Consider the following 23,552-nt stretch of genomic DNA (forward strand, 5'->3'; position numbering starts at 1 on the left):
AACATCAGTTTACACTGATAAGTATGATTATATTAATATTATTTATTAACAAAACAAATTAGTGATTCGGACAGTTTAAAGACAATACGTTTGTGTCAGATTAGTCATGGTCATATTTTTTACCAGCCTGTAATTACATTTTTTAAACTTTGTACTAGCTGCAAATTAGAGGCATCATTTCTTCATACCAGATCAGATAACTTACTTGGTTGTCTAAACAAACATGACAGAGAAGAAAGCAGTTATAAAAATATATTACTTTAAGCTATCAGTGATATTTCATAGCCCAAGCACTTCACTCACGTTACCTACTTACTTTCTGTGGAGCCAAAATACTAATGACCTTGGTAATTAGTTTTCTTATCTCACAGTACAGAAGTTGCATGCTAGGGAAGGAGTGGTACTGTGTAGCGGTAGTAACACTGATAGCAGTGAATGAATGAATGACAGCCAGAAAATAAAGGGAACATAATATTTCTAACAAACAGATTAAAGACTGAACAGGGCTTTAGTTAGGGATCCATTAGGATGGAAGTTAATAATAGTTCCATGCACCTGGATAATGTCTGATGGTCCCACGACATACCATTCTGAAACTAACTCTAGTTCAATATCATGACCACCCAAACATCAAGAACATATTTATCTTTACTATTCTAGTTTTGTAAATATATACAATTTTCGTTTTAAATGACTTACAATTGAACTGCAAATGTTAGAAAGTCTTTCTACTTAAAATGAGAAGAAGCTATAATGCAGATTCACTCATTCTGACCTTAACTCATTTCAGAAATAATTACTGAGAACCTACTATGCCTTAAGGTTCTGTGCTAATCCCTTGAAATTCAAAAAGGGATTAAAATGTTAAAAAAAAACAACAAAAACAAAACTGCTGTCCTCACTGCGCTTCCATTTGGAGCGGGTGACAATAATAAACAGTGAATGTAGTAAATAAGTAAATTGCACGTTAGAGACTGATTGGAGCTACAGAAAAGAAGGAAAAGTTCAGTAACAATAGTGGGGAGTGGAGACGGACAGCCTGCAGTGTTGAAAGAGTAGTCAAGGAAAGCATCAGTGTGAAGGCTACACTGGAGCAGCTGACTTGAAGGAGGTGAAAGTTTAGCCAAGGGGTTGTCAGAGCAAGAGCACTCCACGCAAAGGAATCAGCTACAGCACATTTCCTTAGATGGGGAGCAAGCCCAGACTATTTGACACCATTGCAGGTCTTTGTGCAAAAGAATGACCTGTGCAAGTATGTTCAAAGTGTTCTGTACGTACTGATCCATTGAATCCTCAAAGCAATCATATGAGATCCGTGCCGTTTTTAATCCCCTTTTAGCAAATGAGAACCCGAAGCACAGAGAGGTTAGGTAAGTTGCCTGAGACCACACAGGTAAGAAGTGGTGAAAATGGAATCTAAGGGCAGCTAGTCTGATTCTAGAGGTGTGCTCTTAACAACTAGATCTTCAATATTCACACAAGACATGCACACACATGCACACAGGACACACAGGGGCTGGCATGCTCACATATACGTGCGCACATCCACACACCCACAAACACACACCACACACTCAAGACTGGAGAAAGAGCTGGGAGGCCAGGAGAATTTGTTACCCATACTCTATTTCTCTTGCTCCACATTTAATTTTTTCTCCTGTGTATTTTACTTGTCAACCTTTAGATCAAAATGTCTGCCTGAATGAAAGGTGTTCAAACTGATTGAAAACATTTGGGGTTATTCTCAAAAAAGGAAAACCAAAATAGCAATTCTTAATGACTAAAATAAATATTGTGGAAATATAGGCAGGTATGCGAACTTATTTTAAATAAACAAAGAGAACAAACCAAAGCCCTGTCATGAAACAATGCATACTATGATTTTTTTTTTTTTTTAGGTCTACAGAGAGAAATACAAGGACATCTTCTGGTTAAATACCTAATATAATAGAGCAACCGGTCATTTACGCTATTTACTTGGGAAAAGCTTTGTAATCAATAGAAAGACTTCATAAATCATGATTTATGACTCACACCTCAAGCAAATGAAGATAAATGTGTCATCGGGATTTTTTTCTATCTTAATTATCTTGGTTCTATTGTATAGACATGTATTCCTTTTCCATCTATACTATCAATATGGGCTTTTGAAAAATGTTTAGATATATTGTTATATTTATGTTCACATAAATTATAATTCATAGACTATTTAACTATATCAAATCTATACACACGGAAATAACTATCACTGTCTGAAATACAATATTCTCCAAAACATATAATAAATTCTGTAAAAATGAAGACTTTGAGCTCCTACTTAACAGGGTCCTAAGCACTACATTTAGTACAGTAAGTATTCTGCACTTATTAAATTATCAATCCAAAAAATAATTAAATCCAATTTATCAAAACAAATATTTAAAGAATCTGTCTCAGAATTAAAGGACACTGGTAAAAATAATGCTTTTCATAACCCTTCACTGAGAAAAATTAGATAGCTCTCCCCAAGATGGTGTAAAATGACCATGCCTATTAAATATAGCTCAATATTTTAAAATATAATACCATTTCATAATGTCCATGCATATCCAACAAGAATAGAAAAATATCTCCCCGAAAGGGTCATAACCACTGAGAAATTATGGGCAAGAAATTCAACATGGTAGATACAGAAACAGAGTGAAGTAAAGCAATGACAAATGAGATCTCATTTCAATTCCAGAGTCAACATCCTTTGTACAATACCACTTTATTTCCAGTATTTTTCCAGCTACTATTCCTGCTTCTTGCTCATTCAAATGGCTTAAACCAAACTCTAGGAAATATAATTTTTGGCAGTTCTCAAAATCTAGATCTTTTTCTACTAACCATCCCCCCCCTCAAAATTAATAATAAAAAATTTAAAAGATCTTTCCTTTTTATCTGCTTCTCTATTCTCACAGAAATCCAAAGAACTTACACCATAGAGAATGCTGTCTTTCACTTAGATTCCTGCACAATTTCACTTGGCATCACAAGAAGTCAGACAAGCTTAAAGCACAGAAGCACATCTGCTTTACTGAGTAATAAGAAATATCCCTTATCACTCCATGGCATTTGTAGACATTCCATATTTTTTGGCAAAACTATAATTTTTCCTTGTTGATTTAATAATTCACTAATGAGTAAAATTTGCCAAAGGAAATAGTGTCTACATGGCTGTACAGAGACAGAAATGTTGCTTAATATGATGTGAGGCTGACGGATGAAAGAGATGGGGATTTCTGAATTGTTGAATATTTGACAAGAAGTGGGAAGTGGTTTATGAATGTATTTTGGAATTCTGTTTTAACTTTTTGAGTCAATACTAATCACCAAAAACAAACTCAAGGTAAACGGCATTACTAGATTTTAGGCTTGGCTTCTGAGATGGAAAAAGTTAAATATTTACAAATGTTTGATAGGTGTGTATATTTTAGAAGATGACAAAGAGTGTTTTCCTATTGGGCATTCTACCTCCTGAAGAAAAACAATCCTAGCTATTTATGCAATAGAGCTGATCTGACATCCCAATCATTGATGAGAAACAGAGGGGCAATTTGCATGAAACCCACTCATTTCATTCTGTGATCATTTCTCGATGTGTCAGCTTGGCTGGGCTTACTAAATTCCACTCATTCCATCAAACACCAATGTGGGTGTGCCTGTCAAAGTATTTGGTGGATGTGGTTAAAGTCCATGCAGTTGACTTTAAGTAAGGGACATGATCCTAGCTTATCACTAGGATGGTAGGCCTGATTCACTTCTTGAATGGTCTTAAGAGCAGGACGGTGGCCTCCTTGAGAGAAGAAATTCCACCTGTTTATAGCAGTTTCAGCTCATGCTGACAGTCTCAGCTTGTCCTTTCTGCTGGACTGCCCTTACGATTTCAGATTTGCCTAGTCAGTTTCCATGATCATGTGAACCAATTCTTTACAAAAAATCTGTTAACAGTATTTCAGACTGGTTCTGCTTCTCTGGTTGATTCATGACTGATACAATTCCAAATTGGGAAAAAGCAGTCATGGAAGAGTAAAGGAAGTTGTTATGGTTTGTTAGCACCCTACCCCGTTGTGTCTATGTGTACCCATAGACTCAAGTCAGACAGACATAACGTGTGTATATACGTACCCACACACATACACACATGCGTACACACACACACATGCACTCACATCAAAAACAGTATGTTCCCAAACACTCAAACCCTTATGTTTAACAGATCTGAAATTTTTGACAGATTTAATGATTTAACTGATCAAATGCATCAACAAAATAAAACTACACAACTGGAGACTGGGACTCAACAGGCACATTTTAAAGAATAATTGGTGACTGTCCCACACTACTTACAGGAAAGACATTCCGCACACTTTGATACAAACCACAATCACCTTCAGAAAACAAACACAAATATTTCACCCAAAAAGTGATAAATGTTGGTCATTCAAGCAAAAGAAAAGTGGTTTAATGTCTATAACATCAATCGACTAATCCCATCACACTGATACAACCACATCATTAGGTTTCCCAAACTCACAGCAATTTATTCAAAACAGGTTGTATCTCAATAAATTAATTTTGAACACCTCCCCTGCTTCCCTTCCTTACCTGGACTGCATATCTTGGGTTTTGGCCTGACTGGCTTCTGCCTGAGGGGAGGCGTGAGAGATGCCCTGCTGAAGTTCCACCAAGGACTGGTAATACTGCTGTTGATGGTGTTGTTGCTGCTTGTAGCGAGACAAACTGAAAAACAGCCCTAGAATGGCTTTTAAGTTTCCATTTCTTATTTCTGTATCAAGTGGAAAATATAAAAACAGTATCATATAAGATGATTTTTTTTAACAAATAAAATTCTAGAAGCAATTCTCTTAGGCTAAATCTATAAAAACAGAAATACAACTTGATTTTCTTGGTCACAGATTCAAGCAAGCCTGATTTTCTGAATTGTGCTAACATTTCTAAGTAGCTTGGAAATTTCAGAGAGAGTATGAAGGCCTGGAGGGGGTAGAGAACAAAGCTTACTCAAGTGATGCTCTTTGCTGACCTTGAACTACAATTTTTCCAGAGTTAGCTTCTTCCTGGAAATGGATGGGCTCTCTGTCTTGTGCTAATTGTTTGATTTAGCACTCTGCTTCCCTGACAAATACACACAGCTGTCACCAACATAGTGGTGCCTGGGAGCTGGAGAAAGAAACCACTTCAATCCCGGTTGCTGTGCATTATAAATACTGATGGAGCTATGGGTGCACCTCAAAATAGCAGCTGAATTTATAACTGTTAGAATGACTTCTAAAACACCAATGTATTTTGAAAAAATATATGTATATATCACCCCAAAAGCAGGCAACATCATAGATACCCATTTTGAATACTCCAGCTCTTTTATTTTTAATTCATGTTACATATTAACAAATAATAAAGATGAGCTTACTTATAACTGTAGATAACGTAATTGAATAAATGTCAGTGGAATTCCTAGCTCTCACACATAAACTCCCTTGTAAGTTTTTCTAATATTGAATAAAATGTCCAGTGCACAAAGTAGGCTACAACATGAGCCTAGCTTTTTTTCCTGAAGTTATAATTTTTACATCAGAAAAAGAGATGGAAGTACAGCTTGAAATAAGGCTACACAAACTGTCATCATATTTTAAACAAAACTTGCTGTTGGCGATAAAATACGTCCTCCTGTGAGGTTAAGGTTTTATGTCTCCCTTTTGGAATTTAGAAACATTAATAAACTGTTCAGACGTCCTGCCCTCTTATGGTTTATAATGTCACACACACTATACACTGGAATTATTCATATAAAATGAGGCTGAGTTATTATAACTTCCTCACAGCTGCCATAACATGTAAGAGTTGGCTTGAGTAATATGAAGCTACAGTCAGAAAGCATTAATTTTCTCCTATATACTTGAATGATCTTATTAAATTTTTTAAATTTATTGTTTTATTACTATGTATGTCTAATTAATTTAGAAAATCATTTTGAGCAACTGTATATTTTACTAGACAAATAAAAATAGGTTTATGTTAATAAAATACATCATAAGAGAAAAAGAGACATAAAACAAACAAAGAGTAACATTTCTCACCTACTTTTAGCCACTTAGAAAGCAGAGTATTATCCTGGAGGATTTTATTATATTTTATTCCAAGTAACAGAACTATCAGTTAGGTTTGAATTAAGCTTTTTGGCCTTTAAATATGTAATTTAACATTAAGCATCATGGCATATACATATAAAGGATAAAATACATTTAAAATAACAGGAAATTTTAGTAGAAAAAAATTAAGAAAAGTACATAATTCTTGCGTATGTCCATAATATTTCGGAAGCCACCTAATTCTTCTTTTTCCAACGGCAGCAAAAGTTTAAAGACTTAGAATTGTCTACTATTTCTATTATCTGTGGGTAAAAAGGCTTTTCAGAACAAACTGATTTTAGTAGAAACATTAACCAACATAATCATCAGAAGTGTTTAACAATATCTCATAGAATTTTATATATATATGTAATTAATATTCTAATTAAAGTAGTTATTGTTAATACAGGTCTCAAAGGACTTGTTATTTCATAACTTTAGCAATTCTTTTTGTGAATACTACTACGTGAAAATTTTCCAAAGTTTTCCTAAAAATATATGTGCAAGGAAAAGAGATTCAGAAAAAAGAATGACAGATATGGTTGTCTTTTCCACTTTGCTATATTTCAACGTTAGTGATGATCATTTAAACCTTTAAGGATTTTAAGGCCATTGCATAAAATGCTATTAATAAAGTTAGTGCTAATTACTTAAGAACTCATAATGACTTACTTAAAATGACCAAATACTTAGACTAGGACTACCAACTTGACTGTATCATAGAATTGTTATTGATAAAATAATATTTGAGCATTAATTACACTATTTTTCCTGTATTTATGTTCCTGTATTATCCAGCATCATCTCCCCATCCATCTACTCAAGACTCTAAAAATACTTCCTACTGTTAATAACATATTTTTTTTAATCTGCCCCACTGACATATATTCAGTAATGTAAAGAAAAATTTTGGCAAAATATGGACCATATCTACATAATTAAAGCATACAATAATAACCACTACATCTATGATTCTATTATTCTGAAAGCTTTACTGATATCCTTTATTATATCTTAGAGCCATGTACTCCAACTTTACATTTCTGGCATTAATAAAAAGTCTTTTACAAGTGCCATTTGTGACAATTAACGCTTTTTCTTACCTTCAGCAGATAGACCTTGAACATTTACTCCTCTGGCTGCTAGAAAGCTAAGGCAGACATCAACATTTTCAATCTGCAACATGAAAAGCAGTGAAAAAAGTAACTTAGAAGATTATCTTTAAATAAATAAATGAGCTAGAATGAAGCCAGGGAGAAAGATAAAGAAAGAATGAATACTTTACATTCATTTCATACTAGAGATCTTTAACCAGAGTTTAACTAGAATTATTTTGGCTAATTGCAGAATGAATATAAAGACTGCATTGTCCAGTTTGGTTCTTACAAACAATTCATAAAGGCCTGATCAAGAACGGCATTCTTACAGTTAGCAACCCACCTACTTAACATAAAACTAGATTTTGTGCTTCACAAATAACTCTCAACTAAAGCAACGACACAGGAGGAGATTCTAGCTTGTGTGAGTCATAGAATGTAAGGATGTAGGTAATTGAGATTCAGCTAGTAATATTTGGTAAGTATGCCAGAAGATAAGCAAGATGGACAAAGAGTTGATACACATGAAAGAAATGAAGCACTTTCTTCATCCTAAATCATAGAAATTCTTTATTTTAAAAACTGTATTTTCATTTCAACAATTGAAGAATCTTCTTATTAAATATAGGTATCGCCTTTGTAATTTAAAAGGGTGATGCCACTGTCATTTAGGGTGAGAAGCAAAAAAAAAACAAATGGCTAATTTATGTTAATTCATGGGTTGATCTCACTATTAGTCATGGTATTATATAGCAAAGTCAAACATCTAAGACTTTTTAAAAGACTGTAGGAAACTAGAAAGTTCCAGCTCTTTGTGAGTCATCTCCCTGGGTTTTTTGGTATTCCATAAATCTTGAAATTCTAAAGTAAATAACAGATTTAAAGTTAATACTTGGCAAGGTACTGTTTTCTGTCTTATTAAATTCTCATCAAAAGCTACGCACAGGACAGACAAAGTTCTGCCAATGTCCTCTCTAGCTGAGCTTCACAGTAAGGTCGAAATGTCTCTTAAAGAAAATAAACAGAAAAAAATAGATTCCAGGATCTGTCCTTACAAAATGGACAACTATTTATGTTCCTTTGTAAATGTAATTCTGTGCAAAATTAAATAATGTCCAATAAGATGTTCTTTGCTTAAAAAATGATTGCAGCCATGGTATACACATTTGCTTTGAGAAAAAAAAAATTATACTGGTTCATTTCAAAATAAGTTTTACTGAAATTTTTCATCCGAAAACATGATACAGTTGATGACTCTGAAGACAATATGACCACGTGGGTCTTCTCATCCTGCCCAGCAACATCTAAATACCCAAGAAGACCTATGGTGCTGAAATCTACTTCACCTTCTGTCCTTTCTTTACATTTCACTTTGATACTAGGAAATAAGATTATATATGGAAGGAAAGTGAAAGAAAAGAAGAAATGTAACCAATAGGATATACCACTGTGTCCATCCAACTGGTTCTTTAAAAAAACTTTTTCAGGTTGATTAAAAATAATTAAAAGATGCCAAGTAATTATTGTGACCTAATATTAAGACAAATTGAACTGAATATTTGTAAACGTTTGCCATAATTATCCTGAAGTTACTAATTTTGCATCAATTATATCCCTTTTATAGAAAGTAAGATTTCTGGCCCAAACATATAAAATTTACTGCAAAATGTTAACAGGCTTTTCTCACCTAAATTTTAGTTATTTTTATTATATATAAACAGATGAGGTCATTGGAAGACCAAGAAGGTGTTACTGAAAAGGATCTGTAATTATGTTTGTAAGATAGCTTTTTTAGCTACCATTTAAACCAGCAAAAAATAAACTGCTGCCTAGATTGGGTATTAGAGACAATCAACTCTCTCTCAACAGGCGCCATAAATTAGAAAGGGAAATTGAGGGTCCAAGTAGAGGAAAGAATTAAAAAAATCTTCAAAATATAGCTTACATTCCTTTTATATTTATTATGTTTTGTAATATTCCCTTACACCAACAATTTGAGATAGTTAATTCAGTTTCTCATTATACTATGGCAGTTAAGTAGCAGAACCAGGATAAGTATTTGAACACAAAATTTAATATGACAATTTAAGGATAATCCATTAAGATGTATTTACTTGTCAGTATTTGTTTATTGGTCAAAACTAATTTTCCAACAGTGTAACAGCATAATAAACATAACTTAAGAAAATAATATCCTTCCTCTACTTAACTCTGGTCACCTGTAAACTCAATCATGCTTGCTGGTACTATTTATACTTTTTACACAGTGAAAAGTTAAAATAAAAAAAAAATGGCATTGAGAAATGTTAAATGCCAGTTATATGATTAGCTTCCTCATCAGAGGCATACTCTAAAATAATTTCGGGAGACTTTCTAACTATAAAATAATATATTTTGATCAATGATTATTTTAATAAATTTGAGACATGTTTCTCATAATTTCTGATTTAAACAATAGATTGGCCCCAAACATTTCCCAGATAAATAGTCCTATAAATACTGTTTTAGTTACTATTTTTGTCATGTTAAACCACAATTGTTCTTTGAACTAAAAATTTCTAAACATTTTTGGTAATTACAAACAGATAAAAGTGATTTTGCTATCAAATTGATCCAATTAGTTGAAGTGAGTTTTATTTTTTCTCAATATTATTTGAATCAGATACTAAATAAGCTGTCAAAATTCAAATTGTACTTTAACACCTAATATTTTGGGTCAACTTTTATTTAGAATAATTTCATGTTCCTTAATAAACTATTTTATAAACAACTCAATGTGCACTCGCATAAATATAACGGAAACAAAAGTTTCACAGATCAACACTTACTAAACTGAAATCACTGTGATGCCTTCTATATATTTCTAAGAATACTGTCTTCTATTTTAATTAATTAATTAATATTATTTACACTATTTAAGTATTGGTTAAAATCCACTAGGTGAATTTCCGGATTCATTAATGGATACAAATCCATAATTTGGAAACCACTGCCCTAAAGAAGACCAGAACATTGACATGTCTATTGTTGTCTTTTTTGGGGTAAGGGGAGCATTATATTCAATGACAAATAAAAAAGTGGAAAATCATCTTCACAAGCAAGGTCTCTGCAAGGATTTAGCTAAATCAGTTAACTGGCATAAAAAAAGAGCAATATTCAATATTCTGGCTATATAATCACGCAGATAATCCTAACGATATGTTGATAAACTGTATGCCTGTGTCTAAGATCTGAAAAAGAATTTTAACTCTTTTGTCTCCTTTAATTTGCCTAGATATAAAATCATTTTGAACAGAAAAGCAAATGAGTTGAAACTTGAGTCAATCCTTTATAAGCAACCAGTTATTTTACCAAAATTAAACCACTATCTCAAAATTACTAGGTTATTTGACAAAGTCAATCCTTTCTTGATCTTTCTCTCCTCACTCCTTCTATTTGGTTTACAGGTATATAGGGATGTAGAGAAGTCTGTTGAGCTTTCATAGTTTTATTTATTTATTTATTTATTTATTTATTTATTTATTTATTTATTTATTTATTTATTTATTCAACTATATTTAAAAATTTGATGAAGATATGGATTTAGTGACATGTGAAGCCTCTGGGAGACAGGAACTTTGCTGACCCATGTAATTCCAGCAACATAGGATGATGTCTGATATCTGACAGATGTTCAGTGTATACTTGAGGAAGGATGGAATACTTGGAGGAATGAAGGACTGGTGGCCAACTGGTCCTTGTATTGTTGGAAGAAATTAGTACAGGCATTAAAAAAGAGAGAGAGGGAGAAAGAGAGAATCAATTGATCCAGAGGCTACATGGTAGATCTCTTTGGGGTCTTTTAAAATACACTACTTCCCTGAACCTGACCCCAGATAATAAGAATCAGAAATTCTGTGAGTAGGGGTTAGACATCAGTGTGTTTTCAAATTTCAGCCCCTAATCTCAATCTATCCTCATCTTTACAGATTAAGCAACTGACCTCAGAGAAATTCTCACGTGAAGATGAGCAAAAGAAGCCAGCAAGAGAGTATATACTACATGATGCTCAGTTTATATTAAATTCAAGATCATCAATACTAAACAATGAAAACAGAAGTTAGAACAATGATAAACTTTGGTGGGTTGGAGCGGGAACAGACATTCTGGAAGCGTCCTTTATTTTGATCTGAGTAGTATGTACACAGGTATATACACATTTAAAATCAATCAGCTATATACTTCAGACTGGAGGACTTGACACACTTTCTATGTGTGTTTTGCCTCAATCTCTATTAGAATATTTATACCTTTCTATGTAAGTTTTGCTTAAGTTGAAAATAAAAATTAAAGGATTGGCCCCTTGTTTTGTTGAGAAGAGACTCCAGCCACACAAGGATAGAAGTATGGAAACCTGTTAGGTGGTTGTTGCTAGTAATTAAAGTGAAAGATGATGATGTTTCAGACAGTGACGGTGGGAGTAAGGTGATGAGAAGTCATCAGATTCTTGATCTATGTGGAAGGAATCTCATGGGAAGATGCGGCATATAAGAGAAAGAGAGGGATGAAGGATGAAGCCAAGGTCTTTGGCCTCAGCAACTAGGTGGACGCAATCTCCATGCCTTAAGATGAAAAAGTAACAGACTGATGCAGGGAGTTAATTTTTGGACATACTGTCTGGTCTGTTAGACATCCAAAAGGATGACCAGGCATTCGGACACACAATCCTGAAGTTCAATTGAGAGTTCTGGGGACAGAGATCAAATTTGAGGGTCATCCTCATACAGATAGAATTAAAGCCATGGGGCTAAATTAAATCACCAAGGGTGTGTAGCTATAAAAGAGGGACAAACATGGATCCCAAGGAGACGACCATTGGAAAGATGAGTCAAAACCAACAGAGGAAACCAAGGAAAAGCAACCAGTGACGTTTAAGGAAAATCAGGAGCGTGTGGAGCACAGGCAACAACCTGAAGAAAGTGTATTAATGCCAAGGGGGAGGCGAGCTCTAGCAAAAGCAGCTGGAAAGCAAGACTAGAACTAAGAAGTGGCTCAGATTTAGGATTAAGTACATCAGTTCTTAAAAGGCTTGATCCTACTCCCTCATTCTCATGTTTGCTGGCACGTGGGTGCATACTCTCTCTATATATATATACACACACACATACATATATACATATATATGCTTACTCATATTTATAAAGAAATATACATATACAACATACGTATGTAAGGCAATCCACAGACATGCATATATCTGACTAGCAAAAAGTAAGCTCCCTGAGGATTCTTTTCTACTTTGTCCAATGCTCTCTCTCTCTGGTGTCTAGAAGAGACATACGCTATAAACAATAGCTGAGGAAGTGAATTGACTACACAAGGATAAATATCAAGCTTTTATGCCTCAGTCATTCAAATAAAACAGAAGAAATGACCAAACAATAATTCATAATACTATAAATACTCAAATCCAGTGTCTCTGGCAAGGCAATTTAGAATTGACAGCATCCTAAGTGTCTCTCTAAAGCTCATCACACTCGTCTCCACCCGGAGGACCTGGCATCCCACGGCTCCCATGTATCCTCCCATTCCCAGCACTTTATACAGTGTCTGGCACAAAGAAGATCCTTAATGCATTCTTGTTGACTAGGCTGAAGAATTAATAAAATGACACAGATCAACAGGTGCAAGCTCTATCAGCGTTTGGCCCCAAATTCAGTTTCTGGTCTTTTGCTTTTATGAGGACAAGGAAGAAAATATTTCATACTGAGAGAGAGAGAGAAAGAGAGCGAGAGAGAGAGCAAGAGAGAGAGAGAGAGAAGATGAGGATGAGAATGGAAAATTAAAATAGGCTGATAAAAGGCAAACCTGTGGGAAACAAAAAATGTCAGTTAGTCCAATGCTGAACTGCTAAGTAAACATGCAGACATAAACACTGAAATTTACGTGCAGAGGGAAATGATGCGTTGCTACTGTATTTTAGGATTGATAGAAAGAATTTAAAAGAATTTCCAGATCTGTGGGGCCCGAAGAGATCATCTTGTCTGACCCTTTCAAAATAAATAATGAGAAGCACACAATAAATGTCATTACATAGAGGACCCGGTGAAACAGAGCATGTACACAGTACAATGAACTGCACATAGGAGTAAACTCTAATAAACTCAAGAAACAAAAGAGGAACTTTGATTACTGTCACAGTCTGTAACATTAGTAAAATGGCATCATTGCCTCTTTTGCTTTTGGTATTACAACAACTTTTCTGAGAATTATTCGCATTGCATAAAACCTGTGTGTTTTCTTTAATGAAGACACTGAATAAATTTAACAGAAGTTGATTCATAGTTTTAGACATGAGTAGTTTCTATTTATATAATTAATATTAGTAACTTGAAGCCCTACCATGTAGTTTTTTTAGGTTCTATAAATCAAACCACATGAATTCATTCATTTATTAAACTTACTTTATGCCTCTTGTGCTCAGCGTTACAGATAGAAAATTTCAAGATACAGCCACTATTCTCATATTTCCTAGAGAGCACTGATTTACTTCTAATATTTTCCACTACTCCCATGAAAAATGGGAGCCATTTTTCGAGACATAAATTTCTTTGTTTAATTTCATAATTGTACATACATTACACTGTATTTAATTCCTATCTTAACCTTTATGAACTTGCTAAATATGAGCATGGGTAATTGCTAAGTCACAAACTGGGTTTCAAATGAGGAAAAGAAGCGTTTTCATTATCTTCACTTACAAAAACTCGCGACAGTATCAGTGCATGTGTGTCTTCAATTTTTTTTAAACCTGAGGGTCAATATGTGTTATACAACATAGAGTGTGTATTAGAAATACATGAACTTATTCATTCCAGTGTTGAATAAACTATTCCAAAAAAGTAGTGTTTTTAATTAGCACGGTTCTTTACTGAACTCATAAACTTTAAGCTGCGTGTTTTATGCAGCCTTTTAGTATTTTTTTTTTTTTAACTACAAAACTGATGTAATCTGTTTTGGAAAATGTAACTGGAGGCATATTTCTCAATATTAACAAAATTATACCTTGCCTATTCATAGGTTTCTTTCACTGTCACTTACGGATCTTTAATGGAAATTACATTCTGGGTATGATTAATATCAATCTTATAGTCTGAGATTAAATTTTAACCAGGGTACCAACATTTAACAACAAGTGATAAATACATTCAATCAACTATTGACTGTTTACTGTGGGCAAAGAGCTCTGTGGGACGGTTAAAGGACAGAAGCATGAATTATAAGGTCTTCGCCTTTGTGAGCTTTGTGAGCCTGTAAAGTAGCTGAAGAGACAAAAAAAAAAAAATTTTTGTTCCAAAAATATTCCAAAAGAGACCTATAAAGAACACTGTGTGGCCGTGAAGAGAATGGATTTATCGATCTTTACTACCGAACCAGGGAAAGTTTCACAGAAGTGTCATTTGGCCTCAAAGGATGAGTCTGGTTTTGAGAAGGTTAGACAAGCTTCAGGAGGAATAGCAGGCATGCCCATCAGAGCAACCAAGAGTAAAACTGCTCCTAAGGATGCTTGAGAGTAGACCATGCCCACCTTTTCTTTCTGCAGTGATGTCTGCAGAGCTGAATTTGGCCTGGAACTGAAAAGCCCCCTTGGATTCTAAAACCACTGCAGTGAAAAAAGTTCAATAACTGTAAACCAGGGAGCAGGCATAATACTTCAAAGATGAGCCTCTCTCTATAGACACAATGCCTCCCGGTGAGGGCATGTCTGAAGGTACCACTCTTATGAATCACACACAGAGAATACATAGATGAATAAAAACCAAATGTAACTTTCATTATTGCTAGATGATAAATTCTTTGGGGACTTGTGCTATTTTAAATTAATTATTCTTTCTATTTTTTCATGATAAACTTACATGTACTGCTAGTGAATTATATAAATTAATTGTGATTTGAACCCCCCAAAATAGATAAGATGGCTCAGTTTGAGCAAACTCCCATCCTATCATAAAATTCAAATTATCATATAGATTTTAGCCAAATATTTTAATGTAAATCTTTTTAATATAAATTTGGAGAATTAAAGTAAAATGCAATAGTCCTTTTGCACTGGTTAAAATTCTTAAGATGTTTGCTTTTGTTCATTCATATAATAATTATTTATTCAATGAGACATGTCCAAGCCCTTAAAAAAACATATACTTTCAAAGGAGAGAGGATTCCAATGTAATGCAATGAATGTTACAATCAGAAACACAGACTCCTAGAGCAGCATGTAGAATAATCTATTCACGAAGAGGCCAGAAAAGGAGAAAGTTATTAGTACCTAAGACTTGTACCTAACCTGGTTACAAAGACATCGTCTCCTGGAGTTGCCATAACTATAGCATTTTTACAATGATAAAAGTGTGGATCAGAGAATTAAATTGAGATGCTCAAGGTTATACAGAGAAAGTACGTCCAAACCAGAGCCCACATCGTCAACTCCCACATTTCCCTGCTTCAAGGGAAGCTAGTCCCAGAAAGGTTAGAAAGGGTTAACCACCTAACAGGACATGGGGTGAAGAGAACCCAAGGAAGGAGCAATATGTGAACTGGTCATAGTTGAGAAACATCTTAGGTTGAAGGACCCGCAAGGAATTCAGAATAGCTGGGAATATTAAGAGCTGAACCTCACTTAAAAATTTCTCTACAACTTCTTTATGAAAATGGGCCACTCTAAAGACTGGTGGCCTTCAGTAGATTTCAAGAAACTATGTAGGGATAGAAGTTAGGCAGAAGGGATTCCAGGAACAAGAATCTTGTGCTCTGGAGAATCTAGCAGCAGGAGCCCAGTCCACAGAGATAAACAGAGATGAGGAACATCCTCAGCCCCTTGCTAAGGGCCTGGGCTTGATCTTAAAGCTCGGGGAGCAAATGGCGTGTTTTAAGCAAAAGAAATCAATATTACATTGAAGACATATATTTTATATGACCACATAGTATACACATAGGTTTACTGGTAGAAAGTAACAAAAGTTTCACACAACAATTTCTACCCACACTATCTGCAACATACTCTCATTGGCAAGACGTCTGTTTTAGTGTATTTAACCTTAAGACGTTATTTGCAAAACATTCACTTCATAACATACTAGGTAAACAAGCTGAACTCTCAGAAACCCTATACTCCATGTCAAGAACAGAAGCGGGGAAAACGGTTTGGAAGCTACTTCTTCCTCCACCACTTAACAAACCAGCACAGGAAGGGAGCTGACACAGAGTTTGGAGTATTTAAGTTATTTACTCCAAATGCAAAATCCTTTTCATCTTTGCCATAAACTCTGATAAATTAGATATTATTATGACCATGAAATAGAGGCTTAGGCATAATATCCTTTTTGTAAGCTTACACAATTAATAAATAGCAGAGCCAGAATTCAAATTCAGTCCTGTCAGTCTCCAAAGAACTTGCTCTTTCTGCCATACTATGCTTCCCAGCACTATAACTTAGACATTCTCACGACTGAGCCACTTCCAGCTTCTGACTCAAGCTCTTTCTCTACATGATTGACAGGTGGCTGGGGCACAGGCCTGTCACAGGATCGATGCTCCATATATATTTGGGTAAATGTAAGAATGAAATTTTTTAGTGAACAGTGAAGGGAAGGCCAAAGAGAGTCTGCGAAATCTGTTTGCTCCATACATAGTCTAAGTTCACAAGATGCAAACAGTTCCAAATTACCTCACAAATATTCAATGCACCTTTATATCTGGGAAGATGAACATACAGATTGATACAGGCAAGGAATGGATTCCCCCAAAACCTCTAGAGGGCGCGCAGGACTGCTGGAACCTTGATTTTGGCCCTGTGATACTGATTTCAGATTTCTGGCATCCGAGACAGTGAGAGATTAAAGTTCTACTGTGTTAAGCCACCACATTTGTGATGATTTGTTACAGCAGCCACAGGAAACTGATACAATTATTGACTTAGCAGAGCAGTAGATAGCAAAACGTTAGCAAGTCTAAGCGTGAGCTGAGATCCGCAGCATGAAGATTTTCAGGCCGTGCCATCTGAGCTTTGATTTGTTAGGTCTGTGGGGAGGGGAGGTGAAAGATGCAGTTTAACTAGGTACCTCGTGTCCCTGCATGCTGTATCCTGTGTTCTCCTTTCCTATCGCAAGTTAGCCAGTATTGTGGAATAAGAAGAGGTAAGGGATAGTAATGATGCTTAGCTCTTCAGTTTGTTTTTGTGTTTAGTTGGTCTGGGGTGAAGTACAAGGAGTCAGTTCATTAATGCAGCACTATAGTATACTAATTACAAGTTTTGCAGTCAAATAAATCTGAGTCTGCATCCTAGTTATGCAATTTACACACTGTGAGAAATAAACCAAGAAAAATTTTACTCTTTTGAAGCCTCCGTTTCCTTATCTGTGAAATGGGAAGGAAAGCAGTTCCCAAGTAATCTATTATGTGAGGATTAAAGATGTTTTTAAGAAGAATAGATAAACAAATTTATATTGTATAGCACAGGGAAATACATTCAAGATCTTGTAGTAGCTCACGGTGAAAAAGAATATGAAAACGAATATACGTGTATTCGTGTATGACAAGAAAATTGTGCTGTACACCAGAAATTGACACGACATTGTAAACTTACTATACTTCAATAAAAATTGACTACTGAAGGTAACAAACACTAAAATTATTAAGAGACTGCTATAAAATATGTTTTCTAACACTAGATATGATTGTACTTTGTGTTTACTAGGCATGATATCAGTGAGAAACAATTTATAGCATTTTAAGTCAAAAACACAAGAATAAAGAACATACTAAATGTTTCAGAAAATGGTTGACATTTAAATATATAGTAGATACAGTGCATACATTTTCAATGGCCTCTGTCTCTCTCTCTCTCTATATATATGTATACATATATATAAAGCTTACTAATTACTCACAAAAACAAAAATATCTTATTTCCTGTCTGCTAAAAAAAAATGTATATGGAACCTGGAATCCAATCCAAAATTAGTTACTTTATCTCAATTTCTATGTGTCCTCCTAATGGCACAAGCCAGTTTAAATACTGATACTCACAAGAAGAACATTTACACTATTTATTCCATAATATAATGTTAATGCAGAAGAGCACTCTTGTATTTTGGCATTTACTTAATTTCTGAATGGCAGGGCAGATAATTTCCAAAAAAATTTAACATCCTTGCTGCTGTTGCTTTTCTTTGTAAATTAGGCAGTGTATTTAGGGATGATCTTTCTCACCTTACTATGGATGTAGTTTTTAAAAGCTATACATATTGAAAACCCAAGTATATCTGTAAGATGAAATATTGAACAGAAACCATGGTCTTTGAAGCTTTGTTAAACCATTCTAGGAAGTCAGAGTTCCAACGGACTTCAGAGTTCATCAGTCTAATTTCCTCACTGCAGAAACGAGTGAAGACTGGGTGTTTAATGAATTCTTTCTCCTGGGTCATCTAGTTAGAATTTCAGTGACCACTGTCTTTTCAACATGACACACTTGCTCACAGAGCCCCCGTGTTATTTCAATGACTTCATTTGAACTTTAAATTACTAGTATATACAGAGCAACTCCTAGAGACAAACTCAGTTTTAAAGATCATCAGGGTGATACTCTAATAAATTCCCTAATACTTGTAATTTATGCTCATTCCTCCAAAGATTGAGCCTACATACAAATAATGAAATCATTAAGGAATTTACAAAGTGGAGATTTTTCAGTTAGTATTTCTTGTATTTCTTTAGAGATCAGAGCTATATTTGTAGGAAAGCATTTGTCTTCATTAAGCTATCTTTTTCTAGACATTCCAGAAGATGAACAGCTTCAAAATGGCAGGGGATCATGTGAATGGACTAACTTAGCAATGTTCCCCTCCTCTGAGTCATGGGGCTAGAATCCTGCAGTGTGCCATTTATAAGATTCTATTAAACCTTTACAGCATTCCAATATTTGATCTCTTCCCTATTTGGTTAGAAACCTCATCTTCTTATCTTACCTAAATAGATCCCTTAAAAGAGCAGCAATAATAAGCAGTGGCTGAAAGAATTAAAACTTTAAAGGGCAGCATGCTGATAAAAGCACGAGATACTTTTTCTATCAAGGATAGTTTCACTGTCCAGATAACTGTAAACTATAGAAAAGGAATAAAGATGCCTGGGAATTCCACAACAGTAATGATTCTGGAAGCCACAAACTTTTAGGACATAGAATCAGAGAATTAAGGGGAGATTAACACCTAATTTTTCATCTTCTAGGAATAAAAAACGGTAAGAGACACAATTGTTCCAAAAATTCTCATATCAGCAAAATTTAACCAGTATGATGTGTTGGAAAATAAGGTAGAAGGTCGTGGCTGAAAAACAATGAAGCCACTAGAATGAGTTAAAGGGAGGAGCCAGCAAAGCAGAAGGACAGGCTGTGGATCCCATCTGCCAGATCCTCAGCTATGCTCCGTCATCTAATTCTTGGTTTGCAACTCTTTCACATAATCAAATTTCCTAATCTCTCAATGCATTTGTGAAGATTATTAAGTATAATGGTCTATTTTACTAACATCACACTCCAACCAACCGAGCTAACCAGCCAAGTGCTCTAACGGTCTATTTTAAAATAAAGATTTCTTTTCAAAACAACTTTTCTGTTACATGTCTTACATTTTTGTCTAAGAACCTTGCACTTGTGCCTCTGCATTTCAAATACATGTTGAGCATTTTTTTTCCTGCTATTTTTAATCTGCTGGGCATTCTGGGCATTCTTGGTATTTATAGTTTACTAATTTATTTCCTCATATAATCTCACCAAAGTTGTGGCATGCAGCATATATTTTGAATCCTGATACCACCCACCTAGAAATGACTTAACAGGTGCCATCCATATTAGTAACTTCATCTTTGGATGAGGTTAAATATAGTGCTGAATAAGCTCCTACAAACTTAGTTCTGGCCTTTTGGGATGAGTTTAGTCTCAAGCTTATTAAGGAAAGATAGCAATAGATAGCAATTGACACTGAGAGTAAGTATGTCTCAAAATCTCTCAATAATCATGCTAATAAATTGCTGAAAAGACAAGCTCCTAATTTTTCTTATATATATATAATTAAGTCAATGTTATTTGAAAGAATTTTTGTTGAATTTTCTTTATCTGCTGTAAAATCAAATTTTTTCTTTATAATATAAGGTAACTAATAGAGAATGACATGGAAAAGAGCACATTGGTATTATCTAATATTCTGAAGTCATTATCGTATTGATTTGAATCCCTTCAATTTCTATGCAATCCACTTTCATATAGCCACCTCTTCACGCAATCGTATCCCTTGATGATATGTGACAAAGGAGAAAGTATTCTTTTCCAACATTAAATCTTCCACACAGACTTCAAATTTCCTCCTCTGCCACTTCTTTGAGGATTTGGCATTGTCACATGTCTGCATCCTCCCCTCTCCCCACTGCTTCCTCCTTCTCTGCCTACTTCCCTCCCCCTCCCCGCAAGAACTTCCCTCACCCAGCCTTCCTTTCAAACTATATATTTTTTATTCTTCCTTCAACAGGAAAGTCCTCGGAAGATTACTCAAGACTCCATGGATACCTGCACCTCTCAGTTACTCTTGCACACACGATCACTCTACAGAAGATGTTTACATAAAGGCCACCCGTGCCCGTCTAATTACTAGAACTAACTTTTTTTCTTTCCGATACTCTGACTCTGGGTATCTGAAAGCATCTGCCACAATCTGTTTGTCTTACGTTGCCCAGTCCCACTGGGTTAGTCCAAGTAAATGCTACAGCTTATGCTACCATAACTACTCCAAGGATTAACAATCCACATCTGCCAATCGACCTTCCCAGCGATGGGCTCATTCTCTCACCACTCCTTCCCTCTTCTGATTCCTACATGTCTGCTCATCATGTACACGCGAGAACCACAGCTTTCTTCCTTTCTGACTCTACACAGACCTCCAGGGACATCCCATCCTTGTCTGTGGTTCCGATCATTTTCCATGTACTAGGTACACTCTGACCTTCAGAAACACATGCCTCACTGCCTCCAACCACCTCCTACCTGATGGTCCATCCAATGGATACATCAAACTCTACTTGTCAAAATATGAATTTATCATCTTCCCCCTTCACCTTTTAAGCTGTTTTCTCCCTCTATAATAATCACCTTGTTTAGTGGTAACTCTTTACTCATTGAGGCCAGAAAATTGGGGGCCATTTCTTACTCCCTATATTTTTCATCTCCCACATCCAACTGAAGACCAACACTTAAGTGTTCTACAATCCCCAGAAAGCACCTAGAGTGGTCTTTTTTAACCTTGACATCAGATCATAACACAGCCCAGTTCTAAAAGTCTTCCAAAGACTCCTTAATCAACTTAGAGTAGAGTAGCATACAGACTCCTTTCTTTGGTCCAACGTGATCAGGCTTCCATCGTCCCCTTCCATCACCTCTCACTGTGCTCAAACCACAGTGGTCTTCTGTTTCTGCAACACACCAAGCTCACTTTCTTCACAGTACTTTTGTTCTTACGTATGTAACACTGTTGCTATGACTTATTTTAAATATTTGTTCCTCTGATCCTCAAGTGTCCCCATGCCTGGTATCTGATGTGCTCAGTTAATACTGCCTAGATACGAACTACCATTACTCATCAATGTACTGTAGATTCATAACACAAGAAAATTTCTATTCTTAAAGGCTTAAAACAACCCAATAAAAGTTATCAAGTTTGAAATAATTAAAAAAAAGACAATTTGTAACCAGAAACAGTAACAGACCTAGTTTTACCTTCCCTTTTGTAATTAAACACAAACAGCAACCAAAGGCCATGAAAGATCAAATATAAAAAAGAATTGGCCAAGTAGTTCTATGAGTAAAGATAGTTCTCATTATTACTAATGCAGCACTGCTTGGTTGTTACACAAGAAAGAAACAGGCAACATCCTGTTTGGAACAGATACATGAAATTTATAAGCCTAGTCATAGTATCATAATTCTCTTTACTTTCTTGTCTCAGTTAAAACCTGCAATTTTTATTCATTAATAACATAGTGCCACTGACAATTCTTAAGAACAGAGGCAAAAATAATTCAACCAAAAAAAGTTACATTTGTGTCATATGTATTCTTCTGAAGCAACATGCTGAAGGCATGCCAATTTCAGGTTAAGAATTCAACCACATCAAAAAAATGAGGCTCCAAGTCATTCTTACTCAAAATTCAATGTAATTCTGATGAATACATTTTAGCTAGAAAAACCACTGTTTCCATAACATTTGCATTTCTCAGGTTTTGGTTTTTCTGTTTGTTTTTTTTTTTTTAATCAGAAGCAGAAATATCAACATAACATGTATACTAGATGTTACAAGACATTTGGAGGCTGATAGGTAGGGAGTAATTAAAAATAAACAGTCTGATACTCCTAAGAATATTTTCAGAATCTCTGGTACAGATGTTTCAGATAAATATGTAAGGACTTCATCTCTATCCAGAGTTATGAGCTTTGGAGGTTTATTTATTTATTTTCTGTCATAAAGTATTAGCTGGGCTATTTACTGGATTCCCTATAAGCAGACTCAAACTGGGATGACAGCAGAGAAGGTTAGAGTTTTAGCATCCAACCTCTCTTTATGGTTGAAATAATGAAAGCAAAACTGATAGTGTTGGGTTTGAGAAACATACTCTGTACTATTCAGGGATTATAGAGCTTTTTAAATATGAAGCCCTAAAAATCCTTTAATAGGTATTAATTCATGAATGTGCTCTTTTAAAAGTTTGTAAGCAATACTATTCTGCATTTCCATATCAGTTTAGAAAGTAAAGAATGTCCTTAATTATATGACATTATCATACATTAATTAGGGTTCATTTTACAGATGAGAAAGTTGAGGCTCAAGAGAAGTTACAAGTCTTCCCCTACATCATGCAGCTTTTATTGTAGCAGAGTCTGAAGGTATCATAATTGCTTTCAGTAAAACTTCAGGGAACAACTATAAATAATTTTTATAGAGTCATCTTTGTGCCCAGAGTAATTAGATCAGGAAGTTTCCTTAAAACTGAAGTGTTTTACAGAGAATCTTTCTTTATGGTGATTTTCTCACAACAGTGGCACAGAGTTCATGACATTGTAATAGGTCCTTAGAGTGCTTAACACACACACACACACACACACACACACACACACACACACACACACACACATTCCCCAGACATGCTAGTTAATCATTCTTTAAAAATAAATTCCTTTTACTATTTTGGATTTCAGTTTTCTGACACT

At 35.0% G+C, this 23,552-nt stretch overlaps 1 protein-coding gene across 11 annotated transcripts in view; it reads right to left on the reverse strand.

The window, feature by feature from the left end:
* Nucleotides 1-23,552, reverse strand: part of NAV3 (neuron navigator 3) — an 813,571-nt gene that overhangs the window by 201,279 nt on the left and 588,740 nt on the right. For all 11 annotated transcript variants that reach the window (XM_074375364.1, XM_074375362.1, XM_045519434.2 and 8 more), the window contains 2 exons: nt 7,274-7,346; nt 4,630-4,810 (listed from right to left, as the gene is read on the reverse strand). In XM_074375364.1, coding sequence (XP_074231465.1) covers nt 4,630-4,810; nt 7,274-7,346 — 254 coding nt within the window. The remainder of the gene's footprint in view (nt 1-4,629; nt 4,811-7,273; nt 7,347-23,552) is intronic.

This window comes from Camelus bactrianus, chromosome 12 (genome assembly GCF_048773025.1).
Source record: "Camelus bactrianus isolate YW-2024 breed Bactrian camel chromosome 12, ASM4877302v1, whole genome shotgun sequence".
NCBI lineage: Eukaryota > Metazoa > Chordata > Mammalia > Artiodactyla > Camelidae > Camelus > Camelus bactrianus.